The 23,365-nt window shown below is 45.7% G+C and overlaps 1 protein-coding gene across 1 annotated transcript in view; it reads right to left on the bottom strand.

Annotated features, from left to right (window-relative positions):
- LOC119381511 (circadian locomoter output cycles protein kaput) overlaps positions 1-22,324 on the bottom strand; it is a 33,944-nt gene extending 11,620 nt beyond the window's left edge. Inside the window, exons 1-10 of the mRNA XM_049412797.1 lie at positions 22,153-22,324; positions 13,229-13,273; positions 13,012-13,160; positions 10,747-10,838; positions 9,735-9,824; positions 8,942-9,065; positions 8,581-8,697; positions 3,670-3,886; positions 2,024-2,130; positions 1,768-1,915 (exon numbers count right to left, since the gene is read on the bottom strand). Of these exons, the coding sequence (XP_049268754.1) occupies positions 1,768-1,915; positions 2,024-2,130; positions 3,670-3,886; positions 8,581-8,697; positions 8,942-9,065; positions 9,735-9,824; positions 10,747-10,838; positions 13,012-13,160; positions 13,229-13,273; positions 22,153-22,241 (1,178 nt within the window). The 5' untranslated portion in view covers positions 22,242-22,324. The remainder of the gene's footprint in view (positions 1-1,767; positions 1,916-2,023; positions 2,131-3,669; positions 3,887-8,580; positions 8,698-8,941; positions 9,066-9,734; positions 9,825-10,746; positions 10,839-13,011; positions 13,161-13,228; positions 13,274-22,152) is intronic.
- Between the last annotated feature and the right edge of the window lie 1,041 nt (positions 22,325-23,365).

Raw genomic sequence — 23,365 nt, 5'->3', positions numbered from 1 at the left:
GTGTTTGTGCAGAGGCAGTCAAAGCAAAATCGAAGGTTAAGCGCATTCTTTGTAATGTGCCCTGTTTTTGCACTGCCGTACATCTTTTTATGCCAACAACCTGTACTTACCGACACTTAGGTAGTTTAAAAAGACGTAAAAGATAGTCATTCCATTTAGTTACTGCTACCTACACTTACTTAATGTGAACTTAAGTCATGGTCTACCAACAAGCCCAATCGTTCACCATGCTACCTTATCATATTGCGCCAGCGCTGCAAGGTATATACAAACAACCATTATGCAAAATATTAGCCTTAGGTAAAACCATTATGCGAAATCTTACTCACTAGAATGCTTTACAGCCGAATGTAACTGGTGTCAAACTGTAATCTACATCTGTGCATGCCACGAAAGTCCTCTATTTGAATGAGAGCAACAACCACTCCATGTGCTGAAACGGGGCAAGTACGAGTACACCCTTTGGACTTCGATGCGTTTATCAACGTTTGCTTTCAACCTTGAAGCAGCGCTAAAAGACGTAGGCTAAGAAGGTACGACCACACAGGACGAGATCTCTTTGTATCTTCGTAGTCTACGTCTTTTATAGCGTTGCTTCAAGGATGCATTTCTACCAACTAGTCCAACTTTCTACAGTGAAACCTCGGTGATACGAATCTCACGGGACCACCAAAAATATTCGTATCATCCGAAATTCGTATCAGCAGAAAGCATGAAAAATTAGCATGCGACAAAAAAAGCTGGCGTACATTTTCATTTATTGTTTTTCAGGGCTGCAGCAACGTCCGCAAGAACCCTGAATGATTGTCAGTTAAGTTGTTAGATGTCGGCAATCATACCAGCACTCCTAAATATATGGCCCGTACGCGAGTATTTAATTAATGAACCAGGTGCGTTGTGACCCGCGATAGCAGTAGCCCCTTTAAAATTTTAGTGTTTTTTTGCATGACACCGGAGTACTGCAGTAAAAGTAACGAAGGAAGCACTTTGACGCGATGGATCAAGGCCACAAAATTACAGAACCACGTTCTTATGTTATGATTTTGTTATCGTGGAGGTGTTAGGGATGTTTTGGGGATATTTACGGCCATGCCCGCACAAGTGTGACCTCAATGGTCGCGCATGTTGACACTGTGAGGCGTGACTCCTTCACAACGACCGTCCTGGTCTTCTTTCGGTCATCGTCTACCTTTCATAGGATGTCTGATGCACGAGGCATGCACGTGTAGACACAGTACAACGACAGGAGCCCGCGTCGACGCGTTAGAAAAAGAAGCATGGCGCTAATATTCTCCGTAATCTAAACGTGAAGGCACACGGAGGCACTTAAGAGCTTCAAAGATTCGCGCACACAATTTCGGAGGTTGTGACGCGTCTCTGAAGGTTTATTCTGACCGTAATAAAAGTGTTTTTCTGACACCGTGATTCTGACAATTTGGCGGTGCGGCGCGCATGTCCACGCTTGCGTTCACGCGCTCGCATGTGCTTGGCGCATCTTCCAGGACAGCACGGACAGCACCTCTTCGTATCTGTGCGGTAGCATACGTTCGTATCAAACGTCACAGGGTGAAAACTGGTTCGCAACAACCGTACTCCACTGCATTGCAGGATAATGGACCTTGGCCGGGACCAACGAAAAATTCGTATGACCCCGAAATTCGTATGAGCTGTGATCGTATCACCGAGGTTTCACTGTATCTTGTTAGCTTTCAACAACCACCGGCATTGAACGTACAACACCGGCAGAGGACAGCGTAGACTGCCTACCTCATTACAGTGTGTGTGCACACGACGAATTCTGGCTTGGAGCTCCACTGGTGGTAGGTGATGTAGTAGCGCGTCTGCAGCCAGATCCACTGCTGGCCCTTGGTCAGGAAGCGGTAGTGGCAGGACGTGCCTTCGCCCGTCTGCATCACTGACAGTGACAACGCTTCAGCTGATGACCGCAGACATAACACGATGTCCGGCACAGCCAAATTAGCTATACCCGTTTTTAGGAAATAAGTGAAGCACTAAACCGTACAGGCCTCTTGACCAGCCGCCACTTTTTCGAGGTCCTCGACGTGGTAGTAGTCGTACCCAGATGTTCCGAGAACCTCGAATGGCAGGTACCCGATTATGGGAGGTGCCCTGTAAGAACGGAAGAGAAAGGTAAAATTTGCATAACGGCGACCGCGGTGCAAAATGCAACATCATACAGCAGAAAATGACGAGAAATAATCATATGTCCTTAAAGTGACATATCCTTAAAGGGTCCCTAAACCACCCGACGTCGAAATTTATTTGTGGCGTTGCAGTTGTTCACTAGTCTGCAACGAAAACGTAGCGCCGTGAAAATTTTTCGAAACGGTGCCGTGATAGCGGAGTTACACGCGTTTGATGATCCAAAAGAGGCCCTCGCTCGTTTCGCTCTTTCCTTCGCTACGCTCCGTTCCTCGGCTGGTCTCTCCTCCTGGTTGAGTGCTCCTCCTCACCGTGCGAGGGGGAAGAGCGGCGAGCGTGCGTACCTGCGAGCAGACAAGCGGGTTCTTTTTTTTTTTTTTTTTTGGATGGCATGAGCAGACGACAATGGTGACGTCACGTCAAACGCTGAGGATTACCGAAAGGCCCGGAGAGGAGAAGGGATTGTTTCTTGGAATTTGTGGGACGCCCGCGGCTCGTAGCGCTGCCGCGTTTGGCGCTGTTGATAATGAAGACATTCTGTACTCGACCAACCCGTTTACATGAAATAAAAAACTATCAGAGGTAGTTTAGGGGCCCTTTAAGACCAGTGGAGGACGAAAGCGAACTCGTTACCTTTGTCTGGAGCAAACTTTTTAATGCAAATTTAATGCAAATTTTTTAATGTCGTCACGTCACAGAAATCTCTTCCATTCTTGACTGCGCATTTCTTCCTTTAGTACCAATTAATTAACTATATAGACCATTGGTTATCTTTCCTCTACGCATTACACGACCTTCCCAGCTACACTTTTACTTCTTAATTCCAACTCGAACATCGGCTGCAGTATACCCCGTTCACTCGCTGATCCGCTCCTCTCACTTCCTGTCTGTATATGTTGTGCCTAACATATTTCGCTCTGTTGCTCACTGCGCTGTCGTTATCTTCTCAAGCATGTCTTAGTACCGGCAGAATTAAATGATTAGTATGCGTACGGCTAATTGTAAAAAAATGAAATAATTACAAATTATAAAAATATAACATAACAATTTATAAGTGTGAGTCATTATGTGACCACATTCTCAAACATATTCACGTTGAAGCACGCTGCGCACTTAGACAACAATTAGACCATCGCCACCGCGTAGCCACCCGTCTTTTTTCTTTCATCTTTTGCGGCTTGCCTAGCAACTTTTATTTATTTATTTATTTATTTATTTATTTATTTATTTATTTATTTATTTATAGCCTAAACAGGCCCATACAAGAGTAAACAATGAGTACATAGGTAAATTTAGCAACAGAACAACATAAAAATAGTTACCACATTTCAACAAAATGTTTTACGCGACGAAGTTGTCTACATAGTTCGAGAACAAAAACAAGAAATTTCTGTTTTTACATACATGATAGCGGCTGTTCTGGTATTTGTATTGTTTCTTCTTCGTTGACTTTTTAATAGAGGAGCGGAAAAGAGGCGAGCAAGGAAGGGGGGGGGGTGCTGTCACCTGTGGTCCAAAAAGAGGAACTTCCACTCGAGGCTGTGTCGCGAGCTGAACTCGTTCCTCGAGCCGTCGCACAGGATGAGCTCGTGCATGAGCTGCGGCGTCTGCAGCCGCACCATGGCCACCAGGCAGGGCGCCGCCAGCTCGGCCGAGCCCGTGTTGGGAGAGCACGCGCTGCTACAGCTGTTCGAGTCGTACTCCAAGCCACCCAGAGGAAAGCCTGCTCGTCACACGCGGCAATTACCTTAAGGCGAGAGCCTTAGATGCCTCGTCAAATGCGAAAACTGAACTTCGGCGGCGTCGACACGAGTGATGAAAAAAAAAATCATCGTCTGATGACGCCACCATATGACGTAATCATGACGTCACAGGTCGCCAAATTTTGTGACGTCATCGTGACATCGCTGTTGCGTCACCTGATGACGTCATCACATGGCATCGTCGTTTAGTCAAAGGTGGTCCTATAGCGGAGATACTGCAAACCCACGTGAAGTGCAGAAAGCCTTTGATGCCTCCTACCCCGTAGGCAGTGCAAAACCACGTTTGGTGTCGAGGCCAAAACAGGGAGGGGGGGGGGGTATTGATCAATACATTCGACTAAGAAAAACAACATGGCTTTGCCTTCCAGTCGTCTTAGGCAAGTGCATAAGGGACCGTGTGAATTCATTAAAGTACTAGTGCTATTACTGAACGACGCGGATGACTACTGTGAACTGGCGTGCCACTACGGCTGCACTGCTTCTTTTGTTCAGTCAGCTCCACGGCTGAATTCAGCTGTGAGCTCTGCTGGGATAGGAGCATGTTGTGACTGCTACACTGGAAATCGTTCCATTGTCTTCCTTGAAATTCAGCGAGAATTATGTGGAACGTTTCTGTACGGCTGTTAGCTGTCTAATTATCAGAATTGATTAATTATATCGTGAAATCATCAACCAGTTAATAAAACACGCTGGTTCTGTATATGTATGTCATCTTTTATTTCTTTTTTATTGGGTGACACTCATCACGGGTAAATAGTATTGCGTCGTCTAAGCAATTCCGTCGTTTCGCAATATTCTGAAAACACTCAAATTATAGTATTTCAAACCACAGCATTGTACAACAAGCTTTTCCCGACTGATTAGTTTCATGGAGGTCGGTATAAGGACCCAATGACCTCGGAAACAATAAGTGCGAAGTTATCACAAATAATGAACCACGCACACCTCTCATTATATATATTCCCAATATATTATCATTATATATACTCTCAATATATTGTCAGCTCCCTTCGGTATACAGATGGATGCTTATGAAGGAAAACTGGTGAGTGAGGTTGGGGTTGGCGTGCTATTGCACACACTTGTAGACACACAGCATTCAGAAAAGACGCCCCACAACACAAAACGCACAACATACAATACAGTAGCCTCATGAGACTGGAAAAAGTAGCCCGTAAACATGAAACAAACGAGCCACAGGTGTAGATATATACACCGATGTAGCTACGGAGTTACATCAGCGCCGGCTTTCCGGAAGTGTCAGTTTACATGCCAAACATCTCGCGTTGGCGTGCTGACACGTTCCGATAATGGCCACTTGACGGCAGAACAACCCCTGACCCTGCAGGCCGAAGACTGGTCAGGCATGTATTTCATCATTTTGCGTCTTTTGTTTTGTTAGGTTACGTTGGCGCAAACCATCTCAACCTCCGACCCTGTCATCGGGTGCAGTCACGACCGCAACGCAGCTGCCGAAAGGGTCGAGGGGAACTGGCCACAGCCAGAACGAATCTATCAACAGAAATCACCTCAGGGTCCTGTGAGTATAGCTAAAAAAAAAAAGAAATTAAGGCGGCATCGCACTAGTGGTACCATGCCTGGAGGAAGTGCGGAGCTGGGTGGCTTTCTTTGTTTCTCTTTGTTTGTCTCTTCCTTTCCTTTTCCTTCTTCTCTCTATTTTTTCCGTCTTTTCTGTCTCTGTCTATTTCTGTTCCTTTCTTTCTCCATATATATATTTCTTTCTCTTTCTCGCTCTTTCTATTTTTCTTCCTTCCCTTTCTTTCTCTCCATCTTCCTATTTCTCGCTTACTCTTTCTTTCTATATCTTTCTCTTTTTGTCTATATCTTTCTGTATTTTTCTTTGATTAACTCTCTTTCTGTCTTTCTCTTTCTATTGTTAACAAGAAAGTGTTTTATCCCGGGATCCACCAAGACTTCATTGACGTATTTCCGTCACGGATATGACGTTGTAAAACGTAAACTAACACATTACAAAGAATAAACAAGAAGAAAAAGTACCGTTGTCGGGAATCGAACCCACGATCCCTCGCTCCGCAGCGCGCGACGCGAATCGACTCAGCCCCAATTAAAGCCTACGTTCTTCAGCACACTAACGGCGCGCTATTTATAAACACCATTTACCGCTGATGGTACGCGGAGCTTGGAAGCACTTGCTTTCGTTATCACCAGCGAGATGGCGCGAAGGGTGCGCTTTAAAGGTCGTCGCCCCGCTCGTTGTGATGCGCGCGCGCCCCCACCTGTACACTGCCTTACAGGGCGTGGTCGCCCGTGCGCACGCGCTTATATCGTGATGGTGTCGGTTTGTACCTCTTGTGCTTTCACCGCAAGTTTACGTTGAAGTTACAGAGTGCACGAAGGTAATTTCGCTCGTTGCAGCGGCGCGTTTGCTAAAGAAGCGCGCTGCTGAAACACAAAGGAGTAACAACTGTCGCAGTTGTTAGTTCGCGCTCGTCCTGTGTGTGTTCTTTTCGTGCGTCCTTTGTGCTTTTGCAGCACGCTGCAAATTTCGAGATGCTTGCCGTTCTGCGTGTGACATTCCAATCTGTTGCTATCGCTTTCATTGCTTCGCCCTTGCGGCGGAACAATGAACAATAAACGCTCAACTACCTCTGTGAAAACACGCTTCACTTTCGTGTAATACCGATTCCTATGACGGAGGGATCAGCCATGTTTTTTTTTCCCGTTCCTTCTCAATTCGTCGCCCACAGACCCTTGAATCGTGACACCAGCTACAACTGCCGTCCAAGATTTCGCGACGTGACGCTACAGTGCTGTGTCGGTTGTGGGTCGGTGCAGCGTTTACTAACTCATTCAGCTGTCGCATTGGTATGGCAGAGTCATCCATGTGCAACTGTACATAGACTGTCGATCAGCTCTTGTGCCGCTCTCCCCAATTTGAACAAGATCGCCGGACTCTCCACTGTGCCTTGAGGATACTCGATGATCGGCCCTTTAATGCAGGGAAGGTCTTGGGAGCCTGGTCTCACAGCACAGCAGCCCAGAAAGGCACACGAGCCCTCTTCCCAGTACTTGAAGGCGACAGCATTGAGCGACCGCCTGTGAAACCTTGCGCTGTGTGTGTGTGTGTGTGTTGTGCAATGCGACTTTCCTTCTCTCCCTCTTTTTCTCTCTCTTTTGCTCCCTTATTCCCCTCCCCATGTGTAGGGTAGCAAATTGGACGTAGTTTAGTTAACCTCTCTACCTTCCCTATATTTCTTCTCTCTCTTTCCTTCTATTTCTCTGTTTATTTCTGTGCTATGCTTTACTTTCTCCCCTCCTCCTTTCCCTCCTTCTAACCTTCACATCTCTAATCCTCACCCTGACTTCCCTTTTCCACCCCCTTGTTACAGTATACTATACAAAGCTATGTTATGTTCTTCTAGCGTGCCTGGATTGCCGAGTGGTTACGATGCTCGCCTTCGGATCTTAATAATAATAATAATAATATCTGGGGTTTAACGTCCCAAAACCACGCTATGATTATGAGAGATGCCGTAGTGGAGGGCTCCGGAAATTTCGACCACCTGGGGTTCTTTAACGTGCACCTAAATCTAAGTACACGGGCCTCAAACATTTTCGCCTCCATCGAAAATGCAGCCGCCGCGGCCGGGATTCGATCCCGCGACCTTCGGGTCAGCAGTCGAGCGCCATAACCACTAGACCACCGTGGCGGGGCGCCTTCGGATCTTGGGTATGCGGGTTAGAATCCTGCCAAAGTCAAGAAATTTTTCCGCCAATAATTTTTCCCTTTCTTTCTATCTCTTACTTTTTCTCTCTCTCACTTTCTCTATTTCTTTTTGTCTTTATGTACTCGTTCTCTCGCCCATCCGAGTTATTGCATCCCACGCCGGAAAAATCGGTGCAGCGGGAGAGCGCGCGCCGGGCGCACATATTCGGGGAGCGAAGCGGAAGATGAAGAAGAGGACGAAGAGAGCGCGCCGCCCGATTTATTCCGTTGCACGCGTTAGAAAGGCAGAGGTCATTCATGATGATGATAGCTTATGCTATCGCGTAACGACATGACAGAAAGCACAACATTCCGCTGCAAGAACCGAGTGTGAACGGGGCTTCAATTTTTTTCCTTTGACTTTTTGTCCTTTAATACATTGCTTCCACAACTACACGCTTAGGATGACCTTTGGAATAGTCAACTTAAGAAACAACATATTTGTTATTTACACAGTGGACACCATATGTCTATAGCGAATATGATTGTAGCAATGCCCGCTGTAACAAACCACCTTTTGCATAAAGCGTTTACCCGTGTGCAGTCGAGACTGGAGCCGACGTTCCAACAACGGTGCTTACCTGAGACAAATCCTTTGTCGAAACATTGCCTTCAGCGACATTTCTTGCTACCGTTATTGATTCCTTCAAGTACCTGTCTTCCTGTGAAAATTCGTCTTGCGTGCATTTGTGTTGCGTAAGAAGGCAGGCGCCCTATAGGGTGTCTCACCTTTGGTGTTACGACCGGCCTAACAGCAAGGTCTTGCTGCTTTTACATCCAATTGCGAGCGGCACATGCCTGCAGATCTCGACTAGAACTTTCGTAGAATGTTTCACAGAGAGATTCCAGCTTTACAAGAAGTCTTCCTGAGAAGAACATGGATGGATTAAACACTGAAATACTCACCATCTCCCACCGCAGTTAGGAACGTTCCTTTGAGATTCATTGGTTCGTATCTCGCATTTGAGTCTGTTGAGCCAAGGTTCCCTCTCTTCATATAGAGATCCACACTCACGTAGGTTTCTGCTGATAAGAAAAAAGCATTAAGCATGTGCGAGAGGTGTCCTTCATTGTGACTTTCAATCGATTCCAAATCAACTGATATTAATAGAAATTTCAAGCCTCATCCAACTAAGGTCGATGATAAGAAAGCAAATTTTGAAAGAACTTGAAGCCACAAAGAGCTATTGAAGGTTTGTAGTTACTTGGGGTATGAAAAATGTTAAGCAACATGAGGCACAATTGTTCGGTGCTTACATGACCATACCCTGCGTGCCGTCTTGGCGGATTATGCCGGCTCCTTGTGAAGATGCGGAGCTGAGCAGTTCGCACATGGTGCCATGATCGCTTTCGTGTAAGATATCCAGAATAAATATGTTGTGTAGTTCGTGCTGGAAGAGAAACAGAGAGAGACGATGCAGAGATTATGGTTTGGAAGCACACATAAAGTTATCTTGAAATCTTTTCGCTGAACTTAAATATGTATTATAAGTGTGTTAGGTTATAGATAGCAGCTGAAGTACATAACCTCACGTTCTACTGTAACAAATTCGCATGACTTAAGATGTGATTTCACTTCGACGTAGCATGTGACAAAAACACTTATGGCCGCTATCAATTAATTATAATGGACCACATAATAACGAGTCTTTCTCACAGTTCATGAGTTTCCTCGAATTTATCATGGATGCATGCTGTAACTGCTTTAGATCTAGTCAATTCAGCCTACATGTGGTAGGTATACTGTGTGTGTTTTGAAGACATGAAGATCCTAAAAGGGGGGGGGGGGACGATTGTGATTACTGCTATGTTAGAAAAAAAAAACACAATACGGTATGACCAAAGCGATTTACTATGCGTCTCTCATGTAGCGTCAGGGGGAACTTTGCATGTTATGATCAAAAGTTTTTAAATTTTTGAATTGTGCAGAATAAGGCAAAAAGAAGAAACGTGTTCTCATGCAGCAAGCTTTCATTGGCGTGAAGCAACTGCACCTGCAAAATTTCTGCAATAAAAAGTTCTTTATATCTGAGAATCGTTCCTGAGCTGCGTTCACTTACGGGCAGATAGCCGAGTAGAGATGCCACGCTCTCCGAAGTGTACAGGATTTGACCGCTCAGCGAAAGTACGAGTAAGAAGCCCTCGAGAGACTGAAAGAGAAGTCCGAACAAGACAGTGCAGTAAAAGTTGTTGTTGGGCTAGTTGTTGTATGCTTCGTGGAACGAGAAGACGCAATACACCAAAGGAAAAAAAAAACTTATGGCAGGAAAGGCGCTGTTTCCTCTCGCCTGTTTTTGTTCCCTTTCATGTATTGCGTCTTCTCATTCCAAGAAGACAGTGCAATGGGACCACACGACGATGGATGCTTCAAGTAATCAACAGTGGGATAAAGAGCGAATCCTCAGCCAGGAGCCAACGTTATGTCGGCCGAAAAAATAAGTGCACCAAGATATTAGGGTACTGACAAAGCAAATTCCCCTGTGGAAACGTTGGCCTTAGGCGTCGGCTTCGCTTGTTCGGCCGTTGGTGATCGCTGCAAAAGCAGTGTGACATTGCGTATGACATGCGTATACGCAGAGGTAGGACACCCAGGACAACGCGTCAATGTAGTCTGCGCGAAATGTTACTGAGGACCTGCAACGTGACATATGTGACTGCCGCATATTACTGGACACAAATACAATCTGTGAAGGCCGCACTACACACACTTGCACGGCGACTCGAGCTCAGCGATGCGGTGCATTCTCGGCCCTTGGGTAAGCACCACACTTGCGTTGAGAGCTACGAAAGCTCCGCTAGTGTTTCGTAACTCTACGAGTCTTGTTGGAAAGTGTGAATAGCTTTATTCTGCATTCGTGCCTGTGGGTATGTATGTGGTCTTCCCATGTTTGGTTGATTATTGCATGCGTCATAATTATCACCCAGCACCTGGAGTAACACGCCATGCGATCAGCCAGGCTAATATATATACAGCTTCTCATTAAACTATGCGTCAGAATGGTCACGAAAGGTGCACAGTATAGAGGATGCAGCCATGAATACTTTCCTTGATGCACGTAGGAACGAACTTACCTCGAGCATTAAGTGTGTGAATTCTTCGTTCGACAGGAACGAGGGCTTCCAGTTTTCTTGGCTTTCTTGATCCTGGTTTTGTATAGACACATCTGCGTTGTTTAACGCAAATTCGTAAGTGGGAGAGCGGCTGAGGTAGCGCCGACGCAGTTCATTTGAAATATTAAGGAAAAGTGCCGTTCCTAAACTAAGCGTAGCTGTCAAAGTGCGACGTCGAAATTACCAATGCGTGTCAATTACAGTTAGGCCACTAAAGCACGCCTTCGTGTACGGAGTATCAAAACAAACACAAGTGTACGTATTCAGTTCAGTTCCATTATGTTTCCCGAAACGCTTTAAGAAATTTTCGCTTGACATCGATTCCAACATGAACTCGGCGTTCATTGCCAACATTTATAAGGAAGCTGAAACAATCCTCGGGCACTCCTCCAAGAATAGCTTTAAGAGGTATCTTGTTCAATGACAACAGCACTATGGCGAAGACAACGAGGATGGCCAGTGCGATGACATCCAATACCGTCGCTGACAAGTGCGACCGTAACAGAGACCATGACCTTGAGCACAGCTGCGACGGCGACAACTGCAAAAGCACAAAAGCTAAGATAGGCATTTCGTACACAACGGTTCGAATCTTGTGCGTTGCCAAACATGACATCTACTGACGCACATGACACTCCATGGACATCAGTTATTCCACTACTGTGTAAGTGGGTCAGGTCACAAAAGTCGGATGAAGGGAGATATGTTATGAGCTCTTCCAGTAAAATATCTTCTATAGCGCTCCTGCGGAGAGTTTCCAACTGCTGACCTCGGGAGGCCTGTGCTATTCAAACAGCCCGTTTCCACCCTTAAGAGCCGATCACGTAAGCCTAAATCAATCCAAAGTAGCAGATTGCTATTTCGATAGTCTCGCTGTTCTAATTTGTATTTTTAATGCCCCTGCCACGCGGCTAATTCGTCGCAGCGATGGTCAAGATGTCGAGTGCACCTGCGATGAAAATATTTAAATATCACTCGCATTCCGGCTTATGTACTGATTTACCGTCTGGGTATGTTGTACAAGTATGATCACGTTTTGTCACACTCTTGATGTCAATGTTCACGCAGGTAATGTTTCCGGGAAGCCCGCTTTAAGTAGTGGTAGTCGTCAGAAGGCAGGCGCGCGTGCAAACACAGCTGCAGCTAGCAGATCACACGACCCAAAGTACGAGCCGATAAAATAATGTAAAACTAAAATAGTAACTGCGGTAAATCTGTCATGCAACTTGTAATGTAATAGTAATAGTAATTTGTGGGGTTCTACGTACCCCGATAGCGCCGTATAGCGGAGGGCTCCGGAAATTTCAACCATCTTGCGTTTTACGTGCACTCGCATCACACAGCACACGGGCCCCTAGCATTTTGCCTCCATTGATATGCGACCGCCGTGGCCGAGATCGAATCCGCCACCTTCGGGTCAGCCGCCGAGCACAATAACCACTCTACCACCGTGGCGGGCAACTTGTAACATAGGTCAAACCAGTACGCTATACAATATGCCGATAAAAGCGGTAATTATGCCTAAATAATTTCGGACAATGGCAATTAGCATTCCGCGAACTTTTTATCACTCATCTCTTGGCATACCGAAGCATAATAATACTGAAGTTGCGGTGTTTTTCCAAAAAAATGTGAGCTCGCAAAAGGCGATTGAAACTAGAAAAGGCCGCCTTTACTTCAAGGTTAAATACTGCTTACTGAAATACAAAAATTAATAAGAACTAACAGACAATAATGCCAAGGAAAGTATAGGGGGTGTTATCTGTAGTATTTAGAATATAAAATGTGAAGAAAGTAAAGTGGACGAAAAGATGACTTGCTGCCGGCAGGGGCCGAACCTGCGACCTTCGAATAACGCGTCCGATGCTCTACCACTGAGCTACGGCGGCGGTCATCCTCCCGTCCACTTTGTGGGGTATATATGTTGATTTAAACCTAGGAGTGTTAGTCAGCGCCAATCGCAGCCATAGCGGCGAGTGTGGAACACTCTTTTTTTGCCTGGTGGCGTCACGTAGCACGTGATCTTTTTTACGAGCTGGCAGCTGACCAATAATCCCTCGCATGCTACCTGAAGGCATTAAGTCTGCCAGGACGAGACCCCCCCTGTGAATGAAGGAAAGGAGATTATTTTTTTTAAGGGCTCGTTTATCTTTGTTGGACACACTATTATTGCTAACTTAAAGACTGCATAGATGCGCACTCTTATATGTGATTACGGGGACTCACCGTTGTGGGCTCTGAGAAAAGCGATGGTGGCACGGAGCACCGTGGATTTGTCCATCTTCCTCGAACTCGTGGACACCATTGAGCAGAGCTCGTTGATGAGCATGTTGAACTGGTCGCGCCTTTTCTTTTCGCTGAGGTTACGCGACTTCCTGCGCACAAGCAGAGCCCGCAACAAAGGCGTTGCTCATTTCTATTCGTCCATTGGTGTCATACTCACCTCTTGGTTTCGTCTTTCTCATCCAGGTCGCTCTCATCCGCTGCCCTACAAGACCATCACGGAGCCAACTTAAGGTTCGTCCACGAGGGAATGATTCAATTGTAGTCGTGGAGTCCGCAAAGCATATACAATCGAACCCGGATATATCGAATCTGAAGGGGATCACTAAAATAATAACTGTTGGGGTTTTAAGTCCCACAACCACGATCTGATCATGAGGGACGCTGTAGTGGTGGGCTTCGGAAATTTCGACCTCCTGGCGTTCTGTACCGTGCACTGACATCACACAGTGGACGGGCCTCCAGCATTTCGTCCCCATCGAAATGCGGCCGCCGCGGCCGGGATTCGATCCCGTGACCTTCGAGTCAGCAGTCGAGCATCATAATCACTAGACCACCGCGGCGGGTAGGGATCAACAAAAAGTTCTATTTATAGGAAAGTCGATATATCAAATATTTCATATATCGAAAATATTTTAAGGAGATTTTACATCTATTCGATATACACAATAATTTGTTATATGCGAGTTCGATATATGCGGGTTCTAACGTAGCATACCTTGAACTAAATTTGAGAATGGTAAGGGTTGTGAGATAGGTTCCGCAAACTTGGGGGAGAACAGCATCAATTTATTCCACGTACTTTATATTCTTAACAAAACGCCGTTTCACTTCTTGAAGCACACGAATAGCTGCAACGCCCATGTATTTCGCCGCACACTATCGGAATGAATATCTCGAAAGCTGTATCATCCTGAAGATTTGTTGCAGGCGAATACGCCTTGCGAGCTCACCGGCTACGATTCGCAAATTTTAATACGTTCCATAAAGCTAATTTAATAAAAATTAATTTGATGGTCCTTGCTAGCACTTTGATTTCAAAGTTTATGCAAATGATGTTCACATGCTTGAGTAGTCCAGTTCAAATACCAGAATTATGCGACCTAGCGCAGGCGATTTTTGCACAACGTTCTGTATAGTCTAAAAAAGAAAGCCGGCAACAAAGTTGTTTTTATTCTGCTTGAATTGTCGTTAATGCTTCCATAAGACAAACGCGCTGTTTTGCACATAACCAAGGACGGATGCTAAATGGCATGTTATATCACAGCACGATGATCGAATAACGAAAGACCACTGAGCAATCGCGCTCTGCGTGCCGAATGCCTCACCCCGTTTTGAAGTCGTCCTTGGTTTCGTGCGAAACAGCGTATTTATTCAGAACACTTAATCACCACCTTATCGAATTGCAGCTTTATGACGGCTACCAAATGTCAAGGACGGGGAGGTGAACTGAAAATGTAGCAACGTGCCTTAGCTGCTGCTGGTACCTTGTATTTGGAATCCTGAAGTCGACAGGACTTCACGAACGTTTGTGAACTACTAGAGCACGTTCGTGTTCTCTGTGTTCACACTAACTGTCGAGTTGTTATTCTTCCCACTCTTTTCAGTCACGCGAAGACGAATTCAACACGCAGTTTGCGCAGTCACGCGACATTTGCGCTTTTAAAACTTTTTTTAGTCACGCCATCGCCACTATAGGGCGAAGTGAACGTGTACTTCGCGCGGTCACGTGGAATTTTTTTGCTTCTTGTCGTTCACGCCGGCTGTACGTTCAATTAGGGACACGTTCACCTAAGATATATAAGGATTTCGCCTTAATAACCCTTCGCAGCAAAGGATAATTGGGTGCATAGTCATGGGCGTCGGCAGGGGGATGCAAAAGGGGCACTTGCCTCCCCCCCCCTCCTCAAGCCACACCAGCGCTTGCCCCTATCCAAGCTACACCAGCGCTCTCTCCCTCGCCCAGCCACGATGCAACACGGGTCTGCAGCCCCCCAGACAAAATCCTACCAACACTCATGCGCACAGCTAGAACTGTAGGTGCTATTTACAACTGCCAAAGCGTATACGAATAATCCTTGACTTCTTGCCTCTTGTAACGTTTGTCTTTTCTGGCTTGTACACAGAGGCACATAATTTTTAGGGGAATATTAATGTTCATATGATGAGCGTCACATGCTCTGTTGCACATACCCAGAGAGTAATGTTGTAGAGGCATAGCAGCCAGAAGCCATGACGCAGATAGATGAAGAATGGAAGAGGAGAGGGGGGGGGGGCAGCTTCGCGTTCAAGGATTAAAGAAGTCGGATAACATAACGCTTAACGTGAACTGTAGACTCTATGAGACTGCGAAGTTCTTCACCACAAGATGAATTTTATAAGCCTTCTTCTTTTGTAACTTACACAAGCGCAGACCTTTGTTATACAGATAATCTTTGTAGTAATAAACTAATAAGATATCATTCCTTGTTGACGACCCGCCACGGTGGCCTTGTGGTTATGGTGCTTGACTGCTGGCCCGAAGGTCGTGGGATCAAAACCCGGCTGCGGCAGCCGCATTTTCGATGGAGGCAAAAATACTTGAGGCCCGTGTACTTAGATTTAGGTGCATTTTAAAGGACACCAGGTGGTCGAAATTTCCGGAGCCCTCCACTACGGTGTCCCTCATAATCATATCGTGGTTTTGGGACGTTAAACCCTAAGTATTAACGTTCCTTGTTGGCGAACGTTTACGCCTTCACCATATTAGGGAAAATCGCAGCAGTGAGCCGTAATGTAAGCGACATGTGTTTTGTTTTCAAGTTAACAAAGTATTTAAAAGTCGCCCGTGACGTATCAAATCAAATCAAATCAAATCAAAATGGCTTATTTGGTATTCATTATAGCGTCGGCAACGTAACGAGGTCAACAACAAAAGCCTTCTACGTAGCAGCCTGACAAAGTTCGTAAACCTATTCCTGGCATTCGAAAAACACACATAAAGATACATTGCACAAGCATTTCAATTTGCGTATATACCACGTTAACATAACTGTATAAAAAATACATATTAACATAGCGCTAGCTTCTCACTGCGCTGAATTATTCGGAGAAGCGGACTTGCACATGAAATGGGAAACCCAAACGTGGAAGCATATCACTAACTTTCAGAAAGTTTACATTGAGGCATATACGAATTGCCAAGTTATATTTAATGAGATCGCAAGACATCTCTACACTTGTAATTTAAAACAAGCTTTGAGGCAAGCGCCGCCACACTTTCGGTAAGCTAAGACTGCGTTGTAGTTTCATTTAATTTTTACAACGAAAGCGTGTTTTATGCGTTCAAGTTTACAGATAAAATTACCAGCAACTTCGTCGCAATATTAAGAATGCATGTCTCGAATATTGCGTTGCACGTACCCCTTGTTCCAAATGTGCTAACCTTGCGAACTCACCCGTCACAATTTTTCAGTTTGAAAATGTGCGGTAAATGAAAATGGTCCCTACCTGCGACAAGCTGATTTTTCATCAACTTTAATTCCTTTCCGTTTATGTCATAGTTACTATACTACAGTTAAAACATGCGAATAATGTCCCCCATACGTTCCTTAGCCTCATTATCTATTGGTTTCATTGGATTCTAACCCATTCAATGTGGAATACTCCGGTTTTCTGCATACCCGCCTTCACCGTCTGGATCCGTCGCTTCAACTTCAAATTCCGTCCGGACTATCCCGATCCGAAACGACAGTCATCTGCCGCCTGCGGCTTGGAGTGTCTTTCACGAAAAGCTTTGCTTACTGAATAGGAATGGCAGACAGTGATGCCTGGGATCACTGTGGCAGCGAGGAAAGCATTGCGCACGTCCTGTGTGTCATTGTCCTCACTACAGCTCCCAGAGACAACAGCGCTCAGCAACGCTAGCACGCCTCGATGACCAGCCGCTTTCTGAACAATCAACTTTGGAGTGCCGGAACGTTCGAGCTTCCAACCAGAAAGCGACGAAGGCGCTGCTGAAGTTTCTGCGCTCAACCGGCCTCGCAAAACGACTATGACACTCCCGTGCTTGAGTGTGTGTGCGTTCTTTTTTCTTTATTTTTCTTTACTTTTTTTTCCTTTCTTACCTTTCTATCCCCCCTCACCCATTCCCCAGTGCAGGGTAGCAAATCGAAAACCTTCCCTCTGGTTCACCTCCCTGCCTTTCACTTAACCTTACTCTCTCTCTCTCTCTCTCTCTGGGTTCCGTAATTTTCTAGTTAGTTTAAAATTTACTTATTGAAGGTTCGGTAATTAGACTATTACGTGTTCCAATTTTTCGCACTAATAATATCCCCATTTAAAAGCACTCCAGCTTAAGAAGTAGAAGTTCGCTACATATCATAGGCAACATTTTCTATTCTAGTTTTAATAAAAGGACACTGTGCATTCTAATATGTCACTTTGTCATAAATGTATATAGCCTTCACGGACCTCGAAAAGAAGCACCAGAACTCTCCGGAGAGTATGCATAACCTTAATGCGCTGTAAACAGCGTCATGTTCAAGAACTAATAATCATAACGAGAGCCACCTGGGATAATTAATTTCGGCGGCATTTAATTGCTTAACTCACTCACGGTGGACGTATCGACGTATACGCAGGTCTTCTTGCAGTCTCGAGCCATTGGCTCTTTCCACAGAAGTTTTTACGCCCAGTGAATAAATTGAGCTGTCCGAATAAGCCTGTCTGAACAAATTTAAAAGAGAGAGTAAAAAAGCACGTAAGTTTACACAACTACAAATATAAGAAGATAACGACATAAAAACAACGAAAAATAAATAAATAAATAATAATAATAATAATAATAATAATAATAATAATAATAATAATAATAATAATAATAATAATAATAATAATAATAATAATAATAATAATAATAATAATAAACATGGCTGATCCCTCCGTCATAGGAATTGGTATAACACGAAAGTGAAACGTATCTTCACAGAAGTAGTGCTTATTGTGTAGTGATATATGAGAGCTTGTGCAATGTCTATTCGTGTTTGGCAGCTATAGCACCGTTTGACGTGGATGCACCCATGTTGACAGCATGTCTCTATCGCGACGACTAACGCCCATGATCGTGATTAAATCGTTGTGGTAGCTGACGGTGTGAACATATATTTGGACACAGAGAATCGTGAATCCCGCGTAAGGATGATATCAACAAGCTTGTAATCAACACTGGTACCCGGTATGCACTTCTTCAAAGCGTCGTCAATTAAGGAGAGAAACGGCACGGTGTGTGCTTTCTAGTAATGGGTAGCCGACGCCTGTGCTCATGCATATAACACACACTGCGCTTCAGCAACGCGGGAGGTAGAGGTTCGTATCAGTTGAAAGTTAGCGCTTGTCCTGTTGTCTCTTCCTCGTCCGTGTGAGCGCTAACTATGCCCCATTCTGAAGCATATAACCAACTAGCCCAAAAAGCCACGTTGACAGAGGTTCGTAGCCTGAGCCGCAAACGCGTGCGTCCCGTTGGTTTCTGTCTCGCAGGCGCTGCTCTCGCTCCACCAAGGCACGACATTCGGCCGTCGAAATCGCGTCCTTTCTCCAACGCGTATTGCAGCAGTTTTGTTAGTCGGTGCTCTCGCAATTGAAGCAGTCGGCGGCGGAGAAATCCCGTTGGTGCACGTGGAAGCTGCATTACTCCGATGAGCCGACGCACGCTAACTCGAAGCCAAAGGCGAAGAACGTAACTGCGTCAATGGTGCTTCGGCGACGCCAGCGCGGCCAGTCTACCTCTCTGGTATCGAGACGCTTTAACCATGACCTCCGATATCGCGTGCAATCTCGGAGTAAGCGCTAGTAAGTGTCGATCGTGAAGCATTACTTCTTTTCACATCTCACAGACGGCGGCACCGCCTCGCTCCGCCCGCCGCGAAAGAGAATGAGTGAAAGATATAAGGCGCGTTCGCGCCGTGTCTCGCATCTCCCGAGCTAGGTTAGTTAATAAAGAAAAAAAAAAGAGTTAGGTTAGTCGGTAGGGCGTAGGGCGCTTGACGTCGCGGCCGCAACGTCGTGGGTTCGATTCCCAGCGGGGTATCTTTTTCTTGGTTTTTTTCTTCCTCACCCGTTGGCGTCCATTTTATCAACGTCATATCCGTGACGGATGTACTTGGTGGACCCCGGCATAAAACACTTTCGTGTTAAAATAATAATAACAATAATAATAATAATAATAATAATAATAATAATAATACCCTTTTTTATAAATTTCGATAGCCTCAGTTGCCCTACGAAAACATACATATAATATGGACCTTCTCCTTCCGTGAGAAATGTTTATTTCGTTTAATTTCATTTCATTTATTTACCGTAAGGGCCCGGTATCGGGCATTACAGAGGAGAAGGGAATAACAAGCAGTGCTTTTGTTACAACAGCAACAAACATGAAAAGTAAGAAGCGTAAACCAATTTGCAGGCTGCAATCGCCCACAAGCGGTCTCTCGGTTCCAGCCGTAGAAAGAAAGAAAGAAAGAAAGAAAGAAAGAAAGAAAGAAAGAAAGAAAGAAAGAAAGAAAGAAAGAAAGAAAGAAAGAAAGAAAGAAAGAAAGAAAGAAAGAAAGAAAGAAAGAAAGAAAGATTGTCTGCAGGCGCGGGACAATGCGGCGATTCTTTCCGTTCAATTTTCGTGCTTCTTGGGATAAGCAGCGCTCATCCAACGTGGGATAAGCAGCGCTCGGTTCGCTAACGAAGGGAGAAGGAAAAATAATTGGAATAGAATCGTTCTACGGCCCCCTGTTTATCTGTGTATCGCTGAGCCTTCAACGGCCTCTTTCCAAGATATGTTCTGCCTCCTGCAAGCTACGAGTACCAACTTAATTGTATTTGCTCTACTTGGTTTATTCCGCCTTTCTTGTACTGACTTTCTTACTCCTGTTCACCTATAACAGCCTCATCGACAACGTTTGATGCGAGCGTTTGTCAGTGACCCAACGTTTTTTTATTATTTTTATTTTTTTAAATTTCCCGCAGCAACGCGATCTTCCCAGATAAGTGACAGTTGAAATCAATACATCGACAACGTGTAGGAACACGCGTTGTACAGCGAACAAATCGGTAAGTCGAGTTTGCATTCCCGCTTCAAACTACGGCACAGAAAGCTGCCCTCATCAATCTGTTTTCCTTCTGTTTGTTTTAATAGTGACCTCTTCTTGCCTACACTGGGGTCTGGGTTGTTTGGTATGGTTATGTAACCACCACGCCCCGTCCCGATTTCCCCATTTGCTTCTTGTCTGTCGCTATACGTTTAAAAGACCTCAGGGATAATTCAAACCGACAACTCGCACATGTGCTCGAGTATTTTCGCATCCAACCTTCATATAAATGTCGTGGCCGCAGCTGAGTAATCGAACCCACAACCTTGCGTTCAGCAGCAGACGGCCGCAGCCAGTGCGCCATCGCGTTGGATACGCCCACACACTCTCTCATCTCTTCGCGCCTGCCCACTTTCCAGCCGCTTTCAACGCACTTTCTGTTCTCCTTATTGTCCACTCTGCCGCTCTAGATTACCTTCCGTTGTCTGTTGTACTGGGTGCTTTCGGCCTTGTATTTCGTACTATTTCATTACATGCTTGATCTGCCTTCTTTTGCCTAATTTCGATGATAACAATAAAGTGTATCAATTATTACTTTCTGGTCCGTACCGCTGTATTCCCCTTTCTTAGCGAGAGCTGCGATTTCCGTTGCCGGCCACAGCTGTCGAATTTCTGTTGAGCGAAGTGCGAAAACACCCGTGTGCTTAGATTTAGGTGTACGTGAAAGAAACACAGGTGATCGAGATTATTCCGGAGTCCACCATTACGAGCTGTCTGATAATGACATCGTGGTGTTCGGATCTATAAATTTAACTGACGTTGAAATTTGTTTTATATCTTAACGTGACACGCTCAAATATTTCGTTCAAGCGGTCGTTGCTCAGAAGTTTCAAAACATATTTCCCAATGATACGTTACACAAACAGAAGGAAGGAAGGAAGGAAGGAAGGAAGGAAGGAAGGAAGGAAGGAAGGAAGGAAGGGAAGGAAGGAAGGAAGGAAGGAAGGAAGGAAGGAAGGAAGGAAGGAAGGAAGGAAGGAAGGAAGGAAGGAAGGAAGGAAGGAAGGAAGGAAGCAGAAACAGAAAGGCCGAAGGAAGGGAGGTTAATCGGTAAATCGTCTGGTTTTCTACCTTACGCTGTAGTATTGGGAAAGAAGAATAGAAAGATAACGGCCTCCTGCGAACGCCTTTAACAGGTGGTGCAGTACAGCACGCGTCAGCTAATTCACCGCTCATTTCCCTCTTCCCGTCCCTCCTTTATCCCTCATCTTTCTAGGTATTGATAAATACCCAATAAAGTGGACGGGCGAACGGCCACCAGTTCACTTGGTACGCGTAACGCGAAGGTTGTAGGTTCAGCCCTCACTGGCGGCAAGCTGTTTTCTATCGTGTACATCAATTTCCCTCAACCTCATAATCATCATCACTGCCAGCCTGTCTTATGGACACTGTAGGATGAAGGCATCTCCGGGTGGTCTCGAAATTACCTTATGCTGTGTGAGCTGATTCCGTTTTATCCCTCCGAACTTCCTAATTTAGCCATTTCATCTAACTCGCTGCCGTCGTCGGCTGCGTTGCTACACTTCTACTAAAAACTACAGCCCGCCACGGTGGTCTAGTGGTTACGGTGCTCGAATGCTGACCCGAAGGTCGCGGGATCTAATCGCAGCCGCATTTCGATGGAGGCGAAATGCCAGAGGCCCGTGTGCTTAGATTTGGGTGCACGTTAAGGAAACCCAGGTGGTCAAAATTTCCGGAGCCCTCCATTACGGCCTCATAATCATATCATAGTTTTGGGACGTAAAACTCCAGCAATTATTAACGTTGTCGCTCCATCTTACTCGCTGTAGTCTTCGGCTGTGTTACCACACTTCGACTGAAAGATACAAATAAGTCCCCCCTATGTTTTTCCTGGCTTCGTTAAGCTTAATCAAGTGTTAGCTTCATGCGGTTTCGTATAACAGGATTCGGGCCTCTCGATTCATCGCCCTTTGTTTCGTCAAACGAGAGGCTTGCTACTCACTCATTTCTTCGGTGTGCCGATGAGGAGTGCGCCGGCTGGGACGTTTGCTGCTGCTGCAGCGTCGGTCCCGGTTCCGGAGTCCTCTTCATCACGGCAGTCGTCGATCGTCGTCGCAGCCCGGACCGAGTCGCACGTCGTTCTCGTCCGCGGAGAATAGGCGACTCGCGCGCGATCGGTGCCGCGGCTCCTCTTACGTAAAAGCTTCGTTTCCAGAACACTTATGAAACTGGCTCCCTGTACGCCCGCAGCATTCTCGACTCAAAATAACTGCCTGCCACCACCCCGTCTTTTCTTTCTTTCTTCTTCATCCTCCCTCCCTCCCTCCCTTCCCGAGCCTCTGGTCAGCGGCCATATTGATTTCTTTAGGGCTAAATTACCCGTGTCACCGGTTACGTGAGCGCGCATGTTGCTGAGAGGCAGGCACCGAATGCAGTTCAGATTTTTCTGCGAAGACTGTCGCGCGAAGCCGAGACGAGCACTCCTTTCAGAATAGGCAGATTATCAGTTAATTCGGCTAAAAAGTGAGGTTTTTGATCAGACAGACAAATGGTACAAGTAGCGTTACGCAATGCCACTTCAATTAACTAAAGCACGACAGAACGACCACAGTCCTGTTCATTGTGCCTTGTTCAAAGTGGCGTGTGCCGGCCAACCTGCCTAGATCATTTTTTTTTTTTTTTGTATTAGCGCTTAGGTTATTGCCCGTACATCAGTACATATTTTACTTCTGAAGTTTCTGCGAACGACCAGCCTTCTTGAACGACTATGACACGTGTGTGTGTGCGTGTGTGTGTGTGTGTGTGTGTGTGTGTGTGTGTGTGTGTGTGTGTGTGTGTGTGTGTGTGTGTGTGTGTGTGTGTGTGTGTGTTGTGCGCGCGCGCGCGCGTATGTGTGTGTGTGTGTGTGTGTGTGTGTGTGTGTGTGTGTGTGTGTGTGTGTGTGTGTGTGTGTGTGTGTGTGTGTGTGTGTGTGTGTGTGTGTGTGTGTGTGTGTGCGTGGGTGGGTGGGTGGGTGGGTGTTGTGTGTGTGAACCGGATATTTATCTGCCGGTTAACCTCCCTTTCTCTCTATCTCTCTCTCTCTACCGGAAGGTCAATGCCGGCTCCGCATCTGCAATTTATCTAGAAAACAAGCGCACACTCGCCAATAAAAGTTAAATAAAATATTTACTAACGTTTCCGCGCCCGCACGGGTCCTTCACCAAAAACGATCG

The sequence above is a fragment of the Rhipicephalus sanguineus genome, chromosome 2 (genome assembly GCF_013339695.2).
Source record: "Rhipicephalus sanguineus isolate Rsan-2018 chromosome 2, BIME_Rsan_1.4, whole genome shotgun sequence".
Taxonomy (NCBI): Eukaryota; Metazoa; Arthropoda; class Arachnida; order Ixodida; family Ixodidae; genus Rhipicephalus; species Rhipicephalus sanguineus.
This window is presented reverse-complemented; position numbering and strand designations above follow the sequence as displayed.